Source organism: Oreochromis aureus, linkage group 2 (genome assembly GCF_013358895.1).
Source record: "Oreochromis aureus strain Israel breed Guangdong linkage group 2, ZZ_aureus, whole genome shotgun sequence".
NCBI classification, from domain to species: domain Eukaryota; kingdom Metazoa; phylum Chordata; class Actinopteri; order Cichliformes; family Cichlidae; genus Oreochromis; species Oreochromis aureus.
In genome coordinates this window covers 7,707,772-7,723,966 of record NC_052943.1, presented here as the reverse complement: position 1 = coordinate 7,723,966, position 16,195 = coordinate 7,707,772, and the positions used below count along the sequence as shown (strand labels likewise).

General features: G+C 42.9%; 2 protein-coding genes across 6 annotated transcripts in view; one reads left to right on the top strand and one right to left on the bottom strand.

Annotated features, from left to right (window-relative positions):
* Positions 1-8,500, top strand: part of unc5a (unc-5 netrin receptor A) — a 154,262-nt gene extending 145,762 nt beyond the window's left edge. For all 3 annotated transcript variants that reach the window (XM_039616623.1, XM_039616619.1, XM_031745260.2), the window contains 4 exons: positions 179-328; positions 2,194-2,358; positions 2,497-2,675; positions 4,777-8,500. In XM_039616623.1, coding sequence (XP_039472557.1) covers positions 179-328; positions 2,194-2,358; positions 2,497-2,675; positions 4,777-4,942 — 660 coding nt within the window. In that variant the 3' untranslated portion in view covers positions 4,943-8,500. The remainder of the gene's footprint in view (positions 1-178; positions 329-2,193; positions 2,359-2,496; positions 2,676-4,776) is intronic.
* Positions 8,501-11,103: 2,603 nt separating this feature from the next.
* The window catches only part of pdlim7 (PDZ and LIM domain 7), a 31,395-nt gene continuing 26,303 nt past the window's right edge, over positions 11,104-16,195 (bottom strand). For all 3 annotated transcript variants that reach the window (XM_039616599.1, XM_031745147.2, XM_031745148.2), the window contains exons 7-11: positions 15,874-16,117; positions 15,215-15,395; positions 14,997-15,117; positions 12,498-12,613; positions 11,104-12,159 (exon numbers count right to left, since the gene is read on the bottom strand). In XM_039616599.1, the coding sequence (XP_039472533.1) occupies positions 12,073-12,159; positions 12,498-12,613; positions 14,997-15,117; positions 15,215-15,395; positions 15,874-16,117 (749 nt within the window). In that variant the 3' untranslated portion in view covers positions 11,104-12,072. The remainder of the gene's footprint in view (positions 12,160-12,497; positions 12,614-14,996; positions 15,118-15,214; positions 15,396-15,873; positions 16,118-16,195) is intronic.

The window sequence follows — 16,195 nt, the reverse complement described above, 5'->3', positions numbered from 1 at the left end:
CCGTTTTGTATGCGTGAGTGATGCACCAGACAAAGTGTAAACAAGAAACAGTTATGGATTGTTTTTACACATTTTCACTTACCTCTGCGAGTGTGTTGGTAAATGTACGCCCCCCCCCCGCCCCCGCCCCGCATCCCTGAGCCCTGACACCTCTTCTCGCCTCTTTCTCTTTGATCAGGAGGTGATGCAGATGGAGCGGCAGCTCGGGGGTCGGCTGATTGACGAGCCTCACGTCCTGCTTTTCAAAGACAGCTACCACAACCTGCGCCTGTCCATCCATGACATGCCCCAGGCGCACTGGAGGAGCAAGCTGCTAGCCGGCTACCAGGTGCGTTGGACTGCCCTTGGGGGGCTGCAGGGGCAGGGAGTCGCTCTGGATCAGTGCGGGAGCAAGGAGATTTAATACACGTGCCTGGCCGAATCTGTCAAATTTGTGTACCGGCAGTAATAAGGCCGTCGAATGTGTTTGTTTATGAGCTCAATTTAAAATCTGTGCCGTCTGTTAGTCTAAATTAGCCATCCAGAAAAGTCAAAAATGAATTGAACACATGTTAACAAAAGTTAAAAAGTTAGTGGCTATTCAGAAGCTATTTGGGAGAAACTTTTTTTTTTTTTTTTTATTGTTAATGAGGCTTCATGGTCTCCTAACGTCTCCGGAAAGTTGTTTTTCATTTGAGTTGGGCCAGACTTTTTAATTAAGCATGTTTTGGTTTGGCTTCAGTTGATCACTTTAAAGATTCACACAAAGGAGTGTTTCTAAGTCTGTTACTGCAGGACTCTGCTGTCCAATAACCTTTTCTGTTCTTGGCACAGTTTGGAACTTAGTCATTTGTCAGAGTAGAGGGAACCTTTTTTTTTTTTTTGGTGTGTGCACCCCTGTGCCTAGACCGCGAGTGTGCACGTAGTGTATACATGTGCATAGAGGAGCTGAATTGCGTGCACTAACTCAGGGCTGCAAGCTGATTGATTATACTAGCTGTCGCTCTCTCAAAGGGGGCTCATATGAAATATAGAGCAGTATGTAAATATCTCGAACTTTGCAACCTGAATTTTGGATCGGCTCCACCTTACTGCACTCCCCGCACCTGCGCGTGGCCAGTTACACTGCAGCCCGACGTATGCACACACAAGGGATGTTCCAAGAGGACTAGAAAATGTTCTGGCTGTAACTATGTGAGCATTGAGTACCGGGTCCCCAATGAGAGCACGCAGACTGTGCCAAGCAAGCAAGGCGGCAACAATGCACCCAGAACAGAGGCTTATTCCTCTGGACTGTGCCTGTTCATTTGGAAGTGTTATTCCCCTCTCAGCAGTGCAGTCAAAAAGGCCTTTAGTCTCCCTGGGGCCCATGAAGACTTCTGTGCGTTTCACTCGGCTGCTCTGTTGCCAGTCTGCCTGGGTAACAGTGCCCCCATTTGGTTAGTAGGATGTGCTGCAGGCCGCACTTCTTTCAGACTGAGAAGCCTGGTAGCCGTTGAACTCGGGGTAAAGCGAGGAGTTAGTGTGCACTTTTTCTTCCTTTTTCTCCAGCATTACAACTGTGCTTCTCTTGGGTTATGCAAACAAGTCATGAATATGCAGCAGAAGAGAGAGAGAAGTAGAAATTGCAGCCTCGAATGCATTCTCCCAAAGACTCTCTGGTATCCGTTTGCTAGACAGAAGCTGAAGCCTATACAGCAGCAATACTCAGAGCTATTGAGTATGCTTATGCATTCACCGTGTGATGTGCTTTAGCTTTAAAGTAGTGGTGTGATATTTCAGCGTTTACACTAATGCCACCATTTGTGTATCTGCCTGAAAGTTAGTACAAACCTAAAGCAAGTTAATGAAAATAGATGAAAAGGGAAGAAAAAGAAATGCTTCCATTGCCAGCGTGACAGATTGCGTGTGTAATCTATTAAAATCCAAAGTTTGATTTCTTCTGTTATCAGCAGAGTCGGGCTGGCAGCTCTTAACTCCTATTAAAGATTCTATTTGTCAGTAACAGCGCATTTATTCCCTTTAACTTAATTGAACGTTGTCATTCCGCTGCCTCAGATATACTTAGCCATAATGATGACAGCTTATGTCAGTGTAATTAATGATAATCTCAGTGTATTCTAGGCAGGCGGTCGTGTTATGGCGCATTTCAGACATGCAGTTCTGACTGTGCTGCTGCATGTGCTTCTTTTTTTCCTTCTTCTTCTGCTGCAGGAGATCCCGTTCTACCACATCTGGAACGGTTCCCAGCGGTACCTGCACTGCACGTTCACTCTGGAGCGGCTCAGCCTCAGCACCTGCGAGCTCACCTGCCAGCTGTGTGTGTGGCAGGTGGAGGGGGAGGGACAGAGCTTTAGCCTGGACTTTAACATTGCCAAGGTAACGTTCGTTCTGCTCACTTATAGGCTGCGGTTGATTATGCCGCAGCTACTATTTATCATTTTGGTTATTCGTAAAGGAGACGATTTTTCTGCTGAGCTCAGAAAACCTGTGTGGCTTTTTTCCCCCCCTTTCCAGGACACTCGAGCGTTGGACTCTGAGTTTCTGTTAATGGACAGTAACGCCACAGCTCTGGCGGGACCCAGCGCCTTTCAGATCCCGTACCTCATCAGGCAGAAGATCTGCAGCAGCCTGGACGCCCCCTGTCCCAACGGAGCCGACTGGAGAATGCTAGCACAAAGACTTAAACTCGAGAGGTAAAGATCAGCTTTACAATAATGCCTTATCTGATTGCTGATCTGATTGTTGTCAGAGCATGTCGGAGCCGGCGGCTTAGCTTTGAAAGCTCTGAAGAAATTCTGAAGAGCCTTATTTATCCAAACCTCTGGAGAAGTGAGGTTTCACAGCAGTGTTATACACAATATGCGAATGCAGCTCACTTAAAATAATGATTGGAAAGAGGTGTACTAATACAGATGTTGGTACAAAAACTGAAATTTCAGTAATCAAGCACAATCAGTGTGGAGTGATTCACCTCAGCGGAGTGTTTTTCCTAAAGTTCAGGTAAACAGAGTAATGCTTTAGCAAGCTAATCCTCTTTTGACACAGCTAGTATTATAGGATTAATGCGGACTTGATGGATACAGCTATCATTTCTGCAAGAAAACATGACCCCCTTCTTCATTTCTCCCTCAGAAACAGGTAAGAAGCTTAAAGTCTGCAGCTAAACTTCTACCTGCTACATTCTGCTTAACAGCTGTAATTGGAAATGCAGCGAGCTAGCTGCCCATCAGCGGCAGGGAGAGGGGAAAAAAAAATAAAGTTGGAATAGGTTTGGATCTGTGCCGACCACTTCGTTCTCACAGCTACTGTACTCTATCACCAGAGCACCTGTAACAAGAGCGTAGTCGGGCATTGATCCCTTATCCTCCAATTTAATTTCTACCTGGTAATGAAATCAAATAGGTACACTTAATTTGTCCAATCAACTTTTATTTACCCCAATTAATCACAAATTGAATTGATGCACTACAGGTTTAATTAGCAATGTTTTGCTCAACATAATCAATTCTCATTTAGACCTCAGGAAGGAACAACTGCTCCGTTGTTTGATCTGTCCTTAACAACGCGTTTTCCTCAAAAGGCTGCAGCTCCTTGGCATTCTGTCATGCTGCATTTCTGTGTTTGTTTCTGCGCGTGTAAAGTGTTCAGACCGAGCGCAACGGGACCAATCAATAAAACTTAAAATGCCAAGAACCTTTTATTTGATCTTTCTCTCCCAAGACGGTGCGAGCGGCTGCGTCTGAGCCATGCAAGATAAGCTCTTGTTTCACGCGGTGAGGTGAATAAGCAGGGCTGACACATTTTTTTCTTCTTTTTTTAACTTTAATAATGACACAGAGGTTCATTCCCAAACGTTTTTTTTTTTTGACCAACGCTCCTCTTTGTTGCGTTGTCCTGATGCAGAGCCAGAGCCGTTCATGTTCTATAAAATCCAATTGACTTAAAATAGCACGGTGACGATGTGTTCCCAGTGCTTGTGTCCTACCGCTGCAGTCACGTGTTTATAACCTCCACATAATGCTTCACCAGGCAAACAGAAAGACACGAGGAAGTCGGACTCCGTCTGACCTTTCTCAAGGTGAAAAAGGCTCGGTGGCATTTTGCCGTCTCCCCTTTCCCCCCTCACCGAAACACCCACACGGCACGGTGATTCTTTGTGCTTTACATCATTCTCCTTTTTAATGTCATGTGGGTTCTACATAAGAGTTAAAGCCCCGGACATTTGGAAAAACAGAGAAATGCCATTTAATCAAACAAGCATCTTCGGCTACCGCAGGGATAAGGTCCCACTCAACATCAAATATCCAGCTGACTCGGGCCACTGCTTTGTTGTCATTGATTGGGTTTGATCGTAAAGGTTCTGCTCCCAAAATAGAAAAGGTCACTTCCGACTTAACTGTGAAAGTCCATATAGGATTTACTATATGGGATTTTGGGGCCAATTTCAACATCAAATAAAGAGGGAATGAGGGTTGTGGAGTTAAGCTTCAAATAAGAATTGTTAGAGAGTCTGTACGTGACGGCAGTTTCGAGAGCTCCGACTGTGTTCTTGTAGCTTTTATCATTTTTTTACTTAGTGCGCCGACACTAGATATCAGGATGTAGCAATATAACCCACAATAAAACCTGACATTGACAGAGTTACAAGAAGAGGCAGCGCAATAAAATACCTGGTGAAAGGTTTTCCTGACACTCTTTTAGGTGCAGAGAAAATGAGAGGCTCTGCTTTCTGATGTGCGTGCGTCGCTTGATTTAATTAATTTTCTGTGTTCTGTGCTCTCTCTCGTCCCGCAGACACATGAGTTTCCTTGCATCCAAAGCGAGCCCAACCTCTGTGATCCTGGACCTATGGGAGGCGCAACATTTCCACAGCGGCAACATCAACCAGCTGGCCACGGTCATGGCCGACATCGGCAAACAGGAAGCCATGATATTCCTGGTCTCCGATGGCGAGTGCTAACCTAGAAAAGAGGGACAGACTGGTGCCGAGGAAAAGTACACAACGTGATACACTAATACACAATCTTACACACATAAAAAACGATAACTGCAGCGGGAATCGAAGAACAGAGCTGTCCCAGCGTTCCTTTTCTTCACTTTAGAAGATAAGAAAGTGTTTATGTAGGATCGAGTCCCTATTTCCCATCAAACACAGTAAAAATCTTTAAATGACAGACCAAATGAGGAACAAGGGGGTAGAGTTTGGGTGTGTGTGTGTTTGGGGAAAACGTATTCACAGACTCAGTAGAGAAAATACCTTTTATTTCCCATCAAAGACCCGAGTTAAATTAGTCCATACCCTAGTTCTGCTGCAAAGGTAACATCAAATTAACTCTTCTAAACAGGCCGCGTACGGCTTAACAAGGAGCAATATGCAAATGTAACGCTATTAGTAATGGCCAATATTGCAAATTCAGTTGGTAATTTTTGAACTTGGATTCAAAAACCGTGTGTTTTTTAAACAGTCAGTAAAAAGGAAGGTGGCAAAAAAGGGTGCAGGTCATTTCAGGTTAAAGAGAACCAGCAACATATGCAATTGGCAGGTTCGTCACATGACATCAACTCAGAAGATTAGCCCACTTTTTTTTCTTTACCTTTTTATTTTTTTATTTTAAAGCAACCTAGTGAGACTGTGTGCGTGTGTGTGAGTCACATAATCTGTTTAACACACAGACGGCTTGTAGCGCATTCTGGACTTGCTGGTTTAAAAACAGATTGTGTGTCTGAGCCCCCAACAACCCATCTCATGTAGTTTGTGTGTGCGTTTGTGTGTGTTGTAGTCCAGCCGGTATCACTACTGTGAATCTAACATCTTGACATCTTGATTCAGTGAGACGCTTTGCAGCTTTTCCTGCTTTTAAATCGATATATGTGAGGTTTGGGTTCCCTGGATCCTTTTTTTTTTTTTTTTTTTTTTTTTTTTGGAAGTGAGTAATATCTTGACTTAAAGTCATATTTTAAAGGAAATTTCTATTTAAAGCCTTCTGATTTTGATCCATAAGGTTTCCACATTTTATATTAGCCCAATCGTTCATCGTGGCGTTTCTCTGTTTTAAATTCCACAGCTTAATGAAGGAGCCATAGGGCCGAGAGGCACGCCGACTGCACGTGTGCGAACGCTGAATGTCGTCAAAGCTCATTTCTAAAATGACATTTTCCTCTTGATTACATTGATTTTTGTAGTCTAAAAACATGGCCCGAAGGGTTATTATTCCATATGAATTATGTAGAGCACTTTCCCTCAGAAAAATCTGACAACAAATTCTTCAAAATCATCACAAGATTACTCATGTTGAAAGGGTAATTGTGCAGCTTTGTTTGTATTATTCATAAAGCAATGTTGGTGGGAATTCTGCATTTGCTGTGTGGCAAACAGTATTTCCACATCAGAGAGAAGCCCGTCTCTCAGATAAAGTAAAGAGCAGCTTTTTCATAATGTCACCCCCTCTGCTCACAAATAGATGCTTTGAAAGGGTTTTTTTTTTTGGCTATCTGTATCCAGACAGCAACAATTATCCAATAGATTCATGCAAAAATCCATAAACTGCAGCGGCGCATTTGCATTCTGTCATATTTCACTAACAGTATTTTTATTTTTCTCGAATCTGTCAAACAAACACAAAAATTTCTCGTTTAGCAATTTTCCTTCGGCGAGGTGTGAGCAGTCCCAAACTAGCCATAGGTTCTCTCTGTGTCTGCCTCAGGGTTGCATGTGAAGTTGTCTGTTCAAAGCTATAACGAAAACCCCGCCCCTTTTCATTCAAACAGCGAGGACGGCCCAATCCTGCGGGCTCGAATGGTTTTTAACCTTTAAGATGAAATGATTGTCAGATTTTTTGGAATGTACATTAGTTTCCTTGTAGCAGGCAGAAAGTTTGACTTTCTTTTTATACCGTCGCCCATCGCCTTGCTCGTTTAACCCATCCCGTTAAACCACATCTCCCCTCACAGTCCCGTTACCAGTTTATATAAAGATGCCGTGAAAATGATCAAAAACTCAATCTTTTCACGTTGAATCAGATCGCCGAGCATAATTTGTAAATACTTTTCTATACCAGCCGTGTGCTGTCACTTTGCATACTGTATATCAGCAGAATTGTTAACCAAAGTTTTCTGAATATCATTTCGAGGGCCACCGCATCCTCACGCCGTGTCCACGAATCCACTGTTTTCTAGAGTAGCTGTCTCTTTCATTGCTCCCCCCCTCTTTTTAAGGCATCTCAAAGCTGTTTGTTTACGCAGTACTCTGTGTCACCTTATCACTTTGTAAACAAATGTAAATTATATTTTAATATGAAGCCAAAAAAGACACTTAACTGGCGCAGCATTTGTCAAGTCTAAAACCGTGACGTGTTTGCCTATATACTGTTCTTTGGCGATCTAGCAGCGTATTTGCAGTGTTAAGGGTTTCGAGACTGTTTCACAGGAATGCTTTCTGTCGACGTTTTGTTCGTCCTTAACTCTGCGCACCTGATGATTTCTGTAACTGTAAGCATTTAAAAATACAAGGTGGAAACTGTCACTTGTGCTTAACGAGTCACCACATTGGTGGGCGGGCTGCGTGGCTAATTGGAGAGTGAGGGCGTTGGTTCTCGGACGCTGACGAACCGGAGCCGACGCGGCACGTTTAGATGAGCCACGGCAGCTGTACAGTCAGAGCGCGTGTGTGTGTTTTCTCACCCCCCTCCGTCATCGTCTTGGATATGTTGCCTAAGCACATTTCAGTAATGTAATTCACCAGCCGCCAGGATGTTGAGCATCTTATCTTCACATCTAGCTCATCCGACAAATCTAACAATTCTGCTATGACTCAGTGTGTGTGCGCGTGTGTGCGATGAATACAGTTTGAGAGAAAACCCAGGCCTGATAATTCTGTGTAAGTATGTGTCAGTAACATACAAGCTTTGTTCAAGGGTTTATACTGTCAGTTCACCCCTGTGTTATGGGGAGAAATGTAACATCTCAGCACTGTACTTTTTGTGTCACTCATTACTATTCAGTGTCAAGGATGTATTTGAGTGTGTGTGTGAGTGAGAGAGAGAGACTGGGTGCGTGCATACCTCCCCGTCACTCTTACTAAACTGTTTTCTTTTTGAAGTAACAATAGACTTCTGTACTTGTGAATGGTTTTTTTCTCTTTAGTTCCTTGATTCAATGTTCCTTGCCTTTCTGCAAGTCAAAAATGCTGTATTTATTACATGCCACAGCGCTTATGCAATTGTATAATCCTCCTTTATGTTCCTTTGTTTTTAACCTTTTTTTTTGTGTTCCCTATCGTTAATGTAAATTGTTGTCGAAACTTTTGTGGCGATGGAAAAACTTCTGCTAAGGGAGATTTTCTGTACTTTTTTGGACAATGATATGGATTTGTGGGTAGAATTTTGGAAATTCGTTTCTAAGTGCTTTCAAGTATTTACTTGGCCTTATGTATATATATCTATCTATGACATTTCAGAAAGGTATGTATAGTAATTCAATCCGAAAATTGTTGTAAATAAATTATATATTGTTAAATCAAGGCCTGGATCTTTTACTTGAAAAGCTGTCTCTAGTTTGAGAGTTGGATATTTTATGAAATGCGTCTGTTGTTCTTGCCATGGGATTAAATGCAAAGCTTTTTGGCTGATGAACCTGGAGCCTTTCCTGCTACGGTGAGGGGATCCAGTGGCTCTGCTGTGCGGGAAATTTTGCTGTCACGGTTTGACATCTCCATCTCAGGGGACAAGATGAGCCAATGTCAATCACTACTGAGTCATCGTTTTTACCTTATGATGAAACATTTCTGTCCTGATGGCCTCTTCCAGGATGACTGTGCTCCCACTCATAGCACACAAGGGCTCACTGAATGGTATGACTCATTGAGTATGACCTTCGTAACGTGACTGAGCACTTTTGGGGGAAAATTTTGGACTCTGCTCTCCACCAACATGATCAAAACAGGAAATGAGGAAACACTCAAGTCCACTTATTAGGTTCACTTCCTATTATTGTGTTGGCCGTCCTGCTTTGAGTAAGCAAGGTGAACACACATCGTTGCTGCACATTCATGATGTGAATGTCTCGTTCCACCACATCACGAAGGTGCTCTGCTGGAAGGCCGTTTGAGTACAGCTAGTCAGTTTAAGATGATCTGAGCTTTGTGACATGACCCGTCTGGCAAAAATCACCCATATCACATTCAATGTCACTTAAATCACCTTGCTTCCCCATTCTGATGCTCAGGTTTGAACTTCAGCAGGTCATCTTTACCATGTCTGCATACCTACACGTACATCACCTTTTTATTAAACCTATACTGGAACCTGTCATTGGAGGAAAGGGCAGGTTGCCAGTCTATTGCATAGCTAACACATGACTATTCACACCTAAGGTCAAATAAGCTAACAAGCATGGCTTTGGACTGTGGAAGGAAACTGCAGTAGCTGGAGAAAACCCTCTTGCTGTGAGATGGTGCTGATTTTACTAGATTTGAGAAATACCCTCCTTATAGCTCATAACTTTCAGAGTTATGAAATGAGCAAACTAGCAAACTGAACCAGGAAAAAAAGAAAACTCCAAACAAAACAACGAAGTAGAAAACAGAACTATAATGACTCTGTTCAAAAGCCAACAGTTTTAGAGCAAGTAAAAGTTATTTGCCCTACAAAAATAATTTATTCAGTTTATTTTCAATCTGTATATTTCCCCCTGGTTATCTACACCCCACCAGCAATAATTCTATGCCTTCCAGTTTGAGGAACCACTGGTCTACTGCCTTATCCTGCATTGAAGTTGAGCCAGAAAAGCTGATTAAAATATTCAAACTAAAATGTTTAGTAGACTGAACTGGCTCACTTGATCAAAGATACATTTTTGGCACATGTCATATCAATGCATGGTTCAGACAAAGAAGCAGGTTTTACAGCTTGGCATCCATTTTTAAAACACCTCTGGGCACATAGCTGGGGATTTACTTTAAAGTTATATCTAAACTCACTCTAATTTCTGTGGTGACCAGGATATAAACATTAAACAGAATAACCAATCGAATCTGATGAAAAAAAAATATTGCAAGGGAAATCTTTTTCCCTGACAGATTTTGCTGTAAAATTTCAGGATGCTTTTAGAGGATTCCTCTCTAAATGGTAATGGTCTAAAACAGGGGTCTCGAACTCCAGTCCTCGAGGACTGGTGCCCTAAACTTTTCCATGTGTCCCTGTTGCCACACACCTAAATAAATTTAGTAGGTCATTAGCAAGACTCTATAGAACTTGACTGCATGCTGAGGTGGCGACCTCTAACCCTACTCAAGTAAATTTAAGTAAGTGTTTGGAAAAAAGTACTTCTAAAAGTACTTTTGTTGCACCATGTTCATTCACTCATGAGCTGCTGTAACATGAATCAAATGGCTGAAATGCCACCTCAGCATGCAGTTCTATAGTCTTGCGAATGACCTAATTGTATTCAGGTGTGTTGCAACAGGCACACATGGAAAAGTTTCAGGACACCGGCCTTCGAGGACTGGAGTGTAAGACCACTGGTCTTAAAACAAAAAAAAGAAGAAGAAGAAAGTGCAACATTTCATGAACTGTAAAACCTCTGATCATCTCAGGACCCTCATCTTGTGTCTCCATGACACAGAACCACTGAGCTAAAGTCTGTAAGCAATTAGCCTAGCTTAAGGTACAAATGGCTAGCTTAGCGCTCTCCAATGGTTAAAAATTAAGAAGATAATAAGCTTTGGAGTTGCAGATATGCGTCATTATACCAAGGAGTGTTTAAAGAAAAACAACAACAACATTAAAAAAAAAAAAAAAACAAAAACATCCATTTGTGAGCTTCACCTTTGGCATCAGTTTTTTTTTAACTCTGGACTGCAGGCTAGCTGCTACCAATGCTGATGCTAAGCTTTTAAGAGGAGCTTCTCACCTAAACAAAAATGTAGCTATTCCAGCGAGAATGATGTTTTAAGCACCGGGCTACCTACCAGTTAAGGTAAAATGCCACGTATTTCAGTATCAGTATGTTGATTATATTTATAGGGAGCATGCTTCAGCAGGGTTTTGGAAAAAGAGCAAAGATGGCAATTTTAGAAATTGTTACAGATGGAAGTGTTTCCAAGAGAAATTAAATGACCCGGCACATGGAATTACTAAATAATTTTATTTGAAACTTTCAGCTGAAATAAAAACAACACTTACAGGCCAGTTCTGAAGCAATATAAATACAGATTCAGTGAGTTGAAAGTACTCTAAGGAATAATATCACAGTAACACGGGGGACACTTATGAAGACTTACTGTCTCATGAAAAAAAAAAAAAAAAAAGGTCAAATCAAAGGAATGCGAAAAGTTAAAAATCAATCTCCATCACCCGCGTGTATGACGATTAAAAATGGGTTAATTACTACATCATTCTAAATGACTCTTAAAGCTGGAGTATGCGCTCTGACTTCCCAGAGTCAAAGTAATAAGTAGTTAGTGATTCTGTGGAGGAGATCCAGTCAAGCAGAAATGGACACCACCTTTTCTGCTCGACTGGCCCCCCATTACATTAAAGGGCGCTGCAGCGAGAGCCGATGAGTGGGCCTGGGTCCTGTATGGGGCCAGCACTTCACTACACTTAGTGCAAGAGAAGTGCTTGATCATTACTGCAATATGTGAGATTATTAGAGGCTCAATGACTCCTTCAAGTTGGTGACTTGAATTAACAAGGACGAGGAGAACAGAGGCGGGAGATTACTCCGCTAACAGCTACAAATCGACGTGACCTGCGGTGACATTTTTTTCATGACCTAAAAACAACTCGGAAGTCAAAAAGTTACCGATGGCGTGACATAATTCCTCGACTCCTTCCAGTTATGCAACACAGCATTTGGCATTAGAGGCAGTGCCATCAGAAGTCTCCTAACAGCAGCGTAAAGTGACGGTACGTGCAGCCAGCATTAAGCCTCGAGAACAAAAACAAAGTCTGCAGCAGAGAGAGAAAGGACTTAGTTTAACAAGGTGTGTGGCAAGAAGGGATGTGGTGCGTCTACGGAAGTGTCAGGGGGTAAGGGGTAAAGAGACGGGAGAGAGCAGTGCTCCTTCTTCTGAAGATGCACCTCGCTCTCTCACACTGGAGCAAAAGCATGGCCTTTGCACAGGGGCTTATCCTTCTTCGAGTAGAACGTCTTCCCCTCCAGGTTGATTTGGCAGAGCTTTAAAGATGAAAGGAGACACACAGAGTGAGAGAGACGGATTGGGAAACGAGGGCAGAGTAGATATCAGACTTCAACACTGCCGATGTGAATTTACACAGTTTCTAGTGGCCAGAGCAAGCTTTACTTGACTGCATTTGCTTTCAGTTTTCTTCACAGAATGAGAGAGATGGAGAGAGTGATAGACTGCAGGTGACAGGCTGAGAGAGAGAGGGAGAAAGCTCGAGGTCCAGACATGGAGGCAAATTTTTTTCTCCAGGTGCCATTGTACTGGGACAGCTGCGAGATACGGGGGCAAAGAGAGCCCACAAGGAGCTATATCCATCAAAATGACTTACAGCACAGACGAAGCACGTATCGTGCCAGCTGTAGCCCAAGGCCTCCAGAAACCGATCCCCGGCATCAATCTTGAAGTCACAGCCATGGCATTTGGTGCCAAACATCTTCTCATAGTCTGGAGAAGGGGGAGTGGCGAGTAGAAGAAATGTGAGATAAGGTGAATATAAGATTACATTTTTAATTCAAAAGAGCTTTTATCGTTGCCCGCATCAGGCCAAGGAATCGCCGTGGCCTCCAATCGCCGTTTGTAAACACCGCTTAACCTTTACGGGATCCGTAGAGACTGAAATCCTTTTCCACAGCTTTCATCTTTAAAAGAAGAAGTGGAGGCTGTTTGCCGCTCCGAGATGAGCAATCCTCACTACACGCTACACGCAACCACTTAAGGGACTGAACTGTGTAAAATAAAGACGTATAGAGCTGCTTTGATGCCAAATGCCGGCTCCTCTTCTTATTGGCCATTTGATATCTATACTGTTTGTGTTATTGTGTCCACCCACTGTACATTAGTGTCTTTCCAGAGTGTAGGGGTGGGATTAGGATGAGGTGGAAATTGCTCCAGATACTTGACTGGATTTGCCAGTCTCTTTCATCACAAGGACTCTGGGGGGGAAAGTGTCAGGTTATAATGCTGTTTCTCAAGAGTGAGTGGGTGAGAGCTGTACAATCCCCGAAAGATGCTGAGGCAGCAGAATGTTTATCAGAGCTGAAGGCGTTATTCAGAATATGAGTACCCAGGTTCTGGCTTCGCCTCTGATAAAGCAGCAATCCACGTCAGATGCCCCGCTAAATCATTTATATCATAATAGAAGAGCACGCACCATTCATAAAACCCAATAGAGGTATGTATGAAGTAAACTGGAGCTAAATAGATTACAGCAGATGAAAACATCACACTTTATGATTGACTGCGGCCTGTGCCAGGAGACCCGAGATGTAGGTTTCTGCCAAACCCCACAGCAATACTACAATGTTTGACAAAACGTGTCAGAAAGAGTTTGAATTTTACAAAAAAAAAAAATAATGAAAATTATTTCAGTTAGGCTGGAGAGGATGCACTGTAGAGAGGAAACAATTTTATCACAAAATGCATGCTACACCTGATTCATGCACTGGCTGGATTTAAAGATTTTGTACCCCGACGTCTATGGCGTGGGCCGAGCTATAGCATCCATTTAAAACGTGCTTTGTGGGTGTCAGCTTGCTCCGTCTCATCTGTGGACTTAAGGCCAGTGCAGATTTATAATCAGGCTCGATCCACATGTGAAGTCGCAGGGCGTCTTACATGAGTCGAGATGTTCTCAGTCGGCGCTGGAACTAATCGATCTGCACACTCGGATTTTCAGCACGCTCAGGTAAATGCTATCTGGCTTGGACTCGGGTTTAGAATTAAACTTTTTATTAAAGCACAGGTTTATGTGGGGGCTCAGCCGTGCTGATTACTGTCATTGTTGCAATTATTAGTAGTAGTATTTGCAACTGTTCCTTAGAACTACATAAATCCGACTGCTTTTATTTCCAGCAGAGGATTTTTCACCATGGTGACACCTTTATCTCTTATGAACCCTCCAGTGTTGTATTGTTTGAATGAATGAACAGAGTCCTTGAGAGAAAACACAGTCGAACTACACATTTGGTCCCGACTGAGGTCTTTATTATAAGTAAACTATCCTTTTCTCACCAGACGCATGCGAGTCTGGAACCTAACTGTCCTAAGGAGTGATGAAATCATAAAAGAAAGGCGGACATTTACCACCTTTTGGAGCACAGTTGAAGCACAGACTGTATGTTATGGTTTTTGGATCAGACTCAAACTCAGGATACTGCACGCTCGTATGGTAGCGACTTGTTAATGGTGAAATAGTGATGCCCTAAAGCTTGCCCTGCTTTATCGTCTATTTTACTCTAAATGGAACCATAATTTACAAAGTGAACACCGAGCTGTATTAAATAAGACTTGAAACTAGCAATTCAGAAGAAAAACTCATTAGGAAAGTGGTTACAGAGGTCATTAATCAAGAGAGAAGTACACTCATTTTTTTCATGCACTTCTACAGAAACTGACTTCTTTGTCAAGCTGAGAGACGTTGCCCCCTGCTGGCCTATAGGAAAAATGGATGTGTAAAATCACACTAGCTTCAATTTGAATTCAGCTTTTTATACTAGGTGTGAGTTCATCCCATATTTTACACAACAGAGGACATCACAGCCATCACTACCAAGCAGAATAGTTGTATGTATCCTCCCCTGGCCCTTGGAAGACAATCAGCTGTGTCATAGCATTAGTGTTGTTTCATGTAGGATGTGAAGCAGTAGCATCAGTTTGTGAATGTGGCTCTAAAAAGAGCCGTTTCGTTCTTTATTTTTTCCTCCCTTGTTTTTTTTTTGGTACCTTTCCCAACTCTTGCACAATAAATTGCACAATTTGCATTTAGATTGCTCAGGTATGCAAGACAGGAAGTATAGTACGTGTGGACTGCAATGGTTCAGTTACTCACCTCTCTCACAGTAGGGTTCACCCTCCTCCATGTAAAAGGCTTGATTCCTGATAGGATTCTTGCAGGCTGCACACTTGAAGCACTGAACATGGTAAGTCATCTTCAGTGCATGCATGATTTCCTGATGGGGGGAAAAAAGAAAAAGGTTAACTTTTTTTTTTAAAACTTTGAAACAGCAGTGCTTTTTTGATTTTGCTGGATACGACAGAAGCTCGTACCCCTATGATCTTCTTTTTGCACTTGGCACAGTTCGGAGCGTATCGGTTATCGTGGCACTTGGTACAATAGACGGCTCCCCTTTCTTCAAAGAAGCCCCCCTCCTCCAGGACCGCCTTACACTGCGAGCATGTAAACTCTTCCGGGTGCCAAGACCGTCCCAGTGCCACCAGGTACCGTCCCCTGGAGAAAGAAAAAGTTAAAAAAAGACTCTTAGTAACACATCAATAGGGATTTTTTTTAATATAAATTGGCTAAATAATCCAAAGCTTCAACAGAGGAGAGAAAAAAGATCCAAAGGCACTCAGCAAAAATACACTAGACTCTGTGTGAAATGTGAGCAAACGCTGGAGACAAATTTTAGGTTTTCCAGAATTTGAATTTGAGTCTTCACTTGTCAAAAATTAATGAATAAAAGCTCTTTGTTTGCAATGGTGACCAGAATATCAACCAGGGTTTCTTTGTTATTCTGAGTGATAACAAGATGTCTCCAGACTCTGAAATATGCTGACTGGCTTAATTTGCTGCAGACAGGCAGTGTGTCGTGAATATTAAAAGTCTTAAATTGTCATCTCTAACAGGAGCCTCAAAGGAGCAAACACAGAGCCCCTCGCTCTAGTTAAAAAGAATCAGTCTGTGTGTAGCGGCGGTGCAGCCTCACCTGATGATTTTGTTGCAGGCACCACAAATGGGGGTCCTCCCGCTGTCTTCCGGCGCCTGCTGCGCAGCCTGCAGGATGGAACTGCGGCTCTGCATAGGCGTGGGCTGGGCTGGCTTCTGGTGCTGGGTCACGACGGTGCTGACCTTGTCTGGGCGAAAGCGGTCGGCAAAATTGGGGTCCGAGACCCACGGCGGTCGGCAGGAAGGAGCGGAACTCTTTGGTGCGGCGGCGGCACTTGGTGATTCTGCACACCACAAAAACAACAAGTCCCATAACAATCCACCCTTCAAACAGATGTCTGTGGTGACAGCTTTGAGTGTCG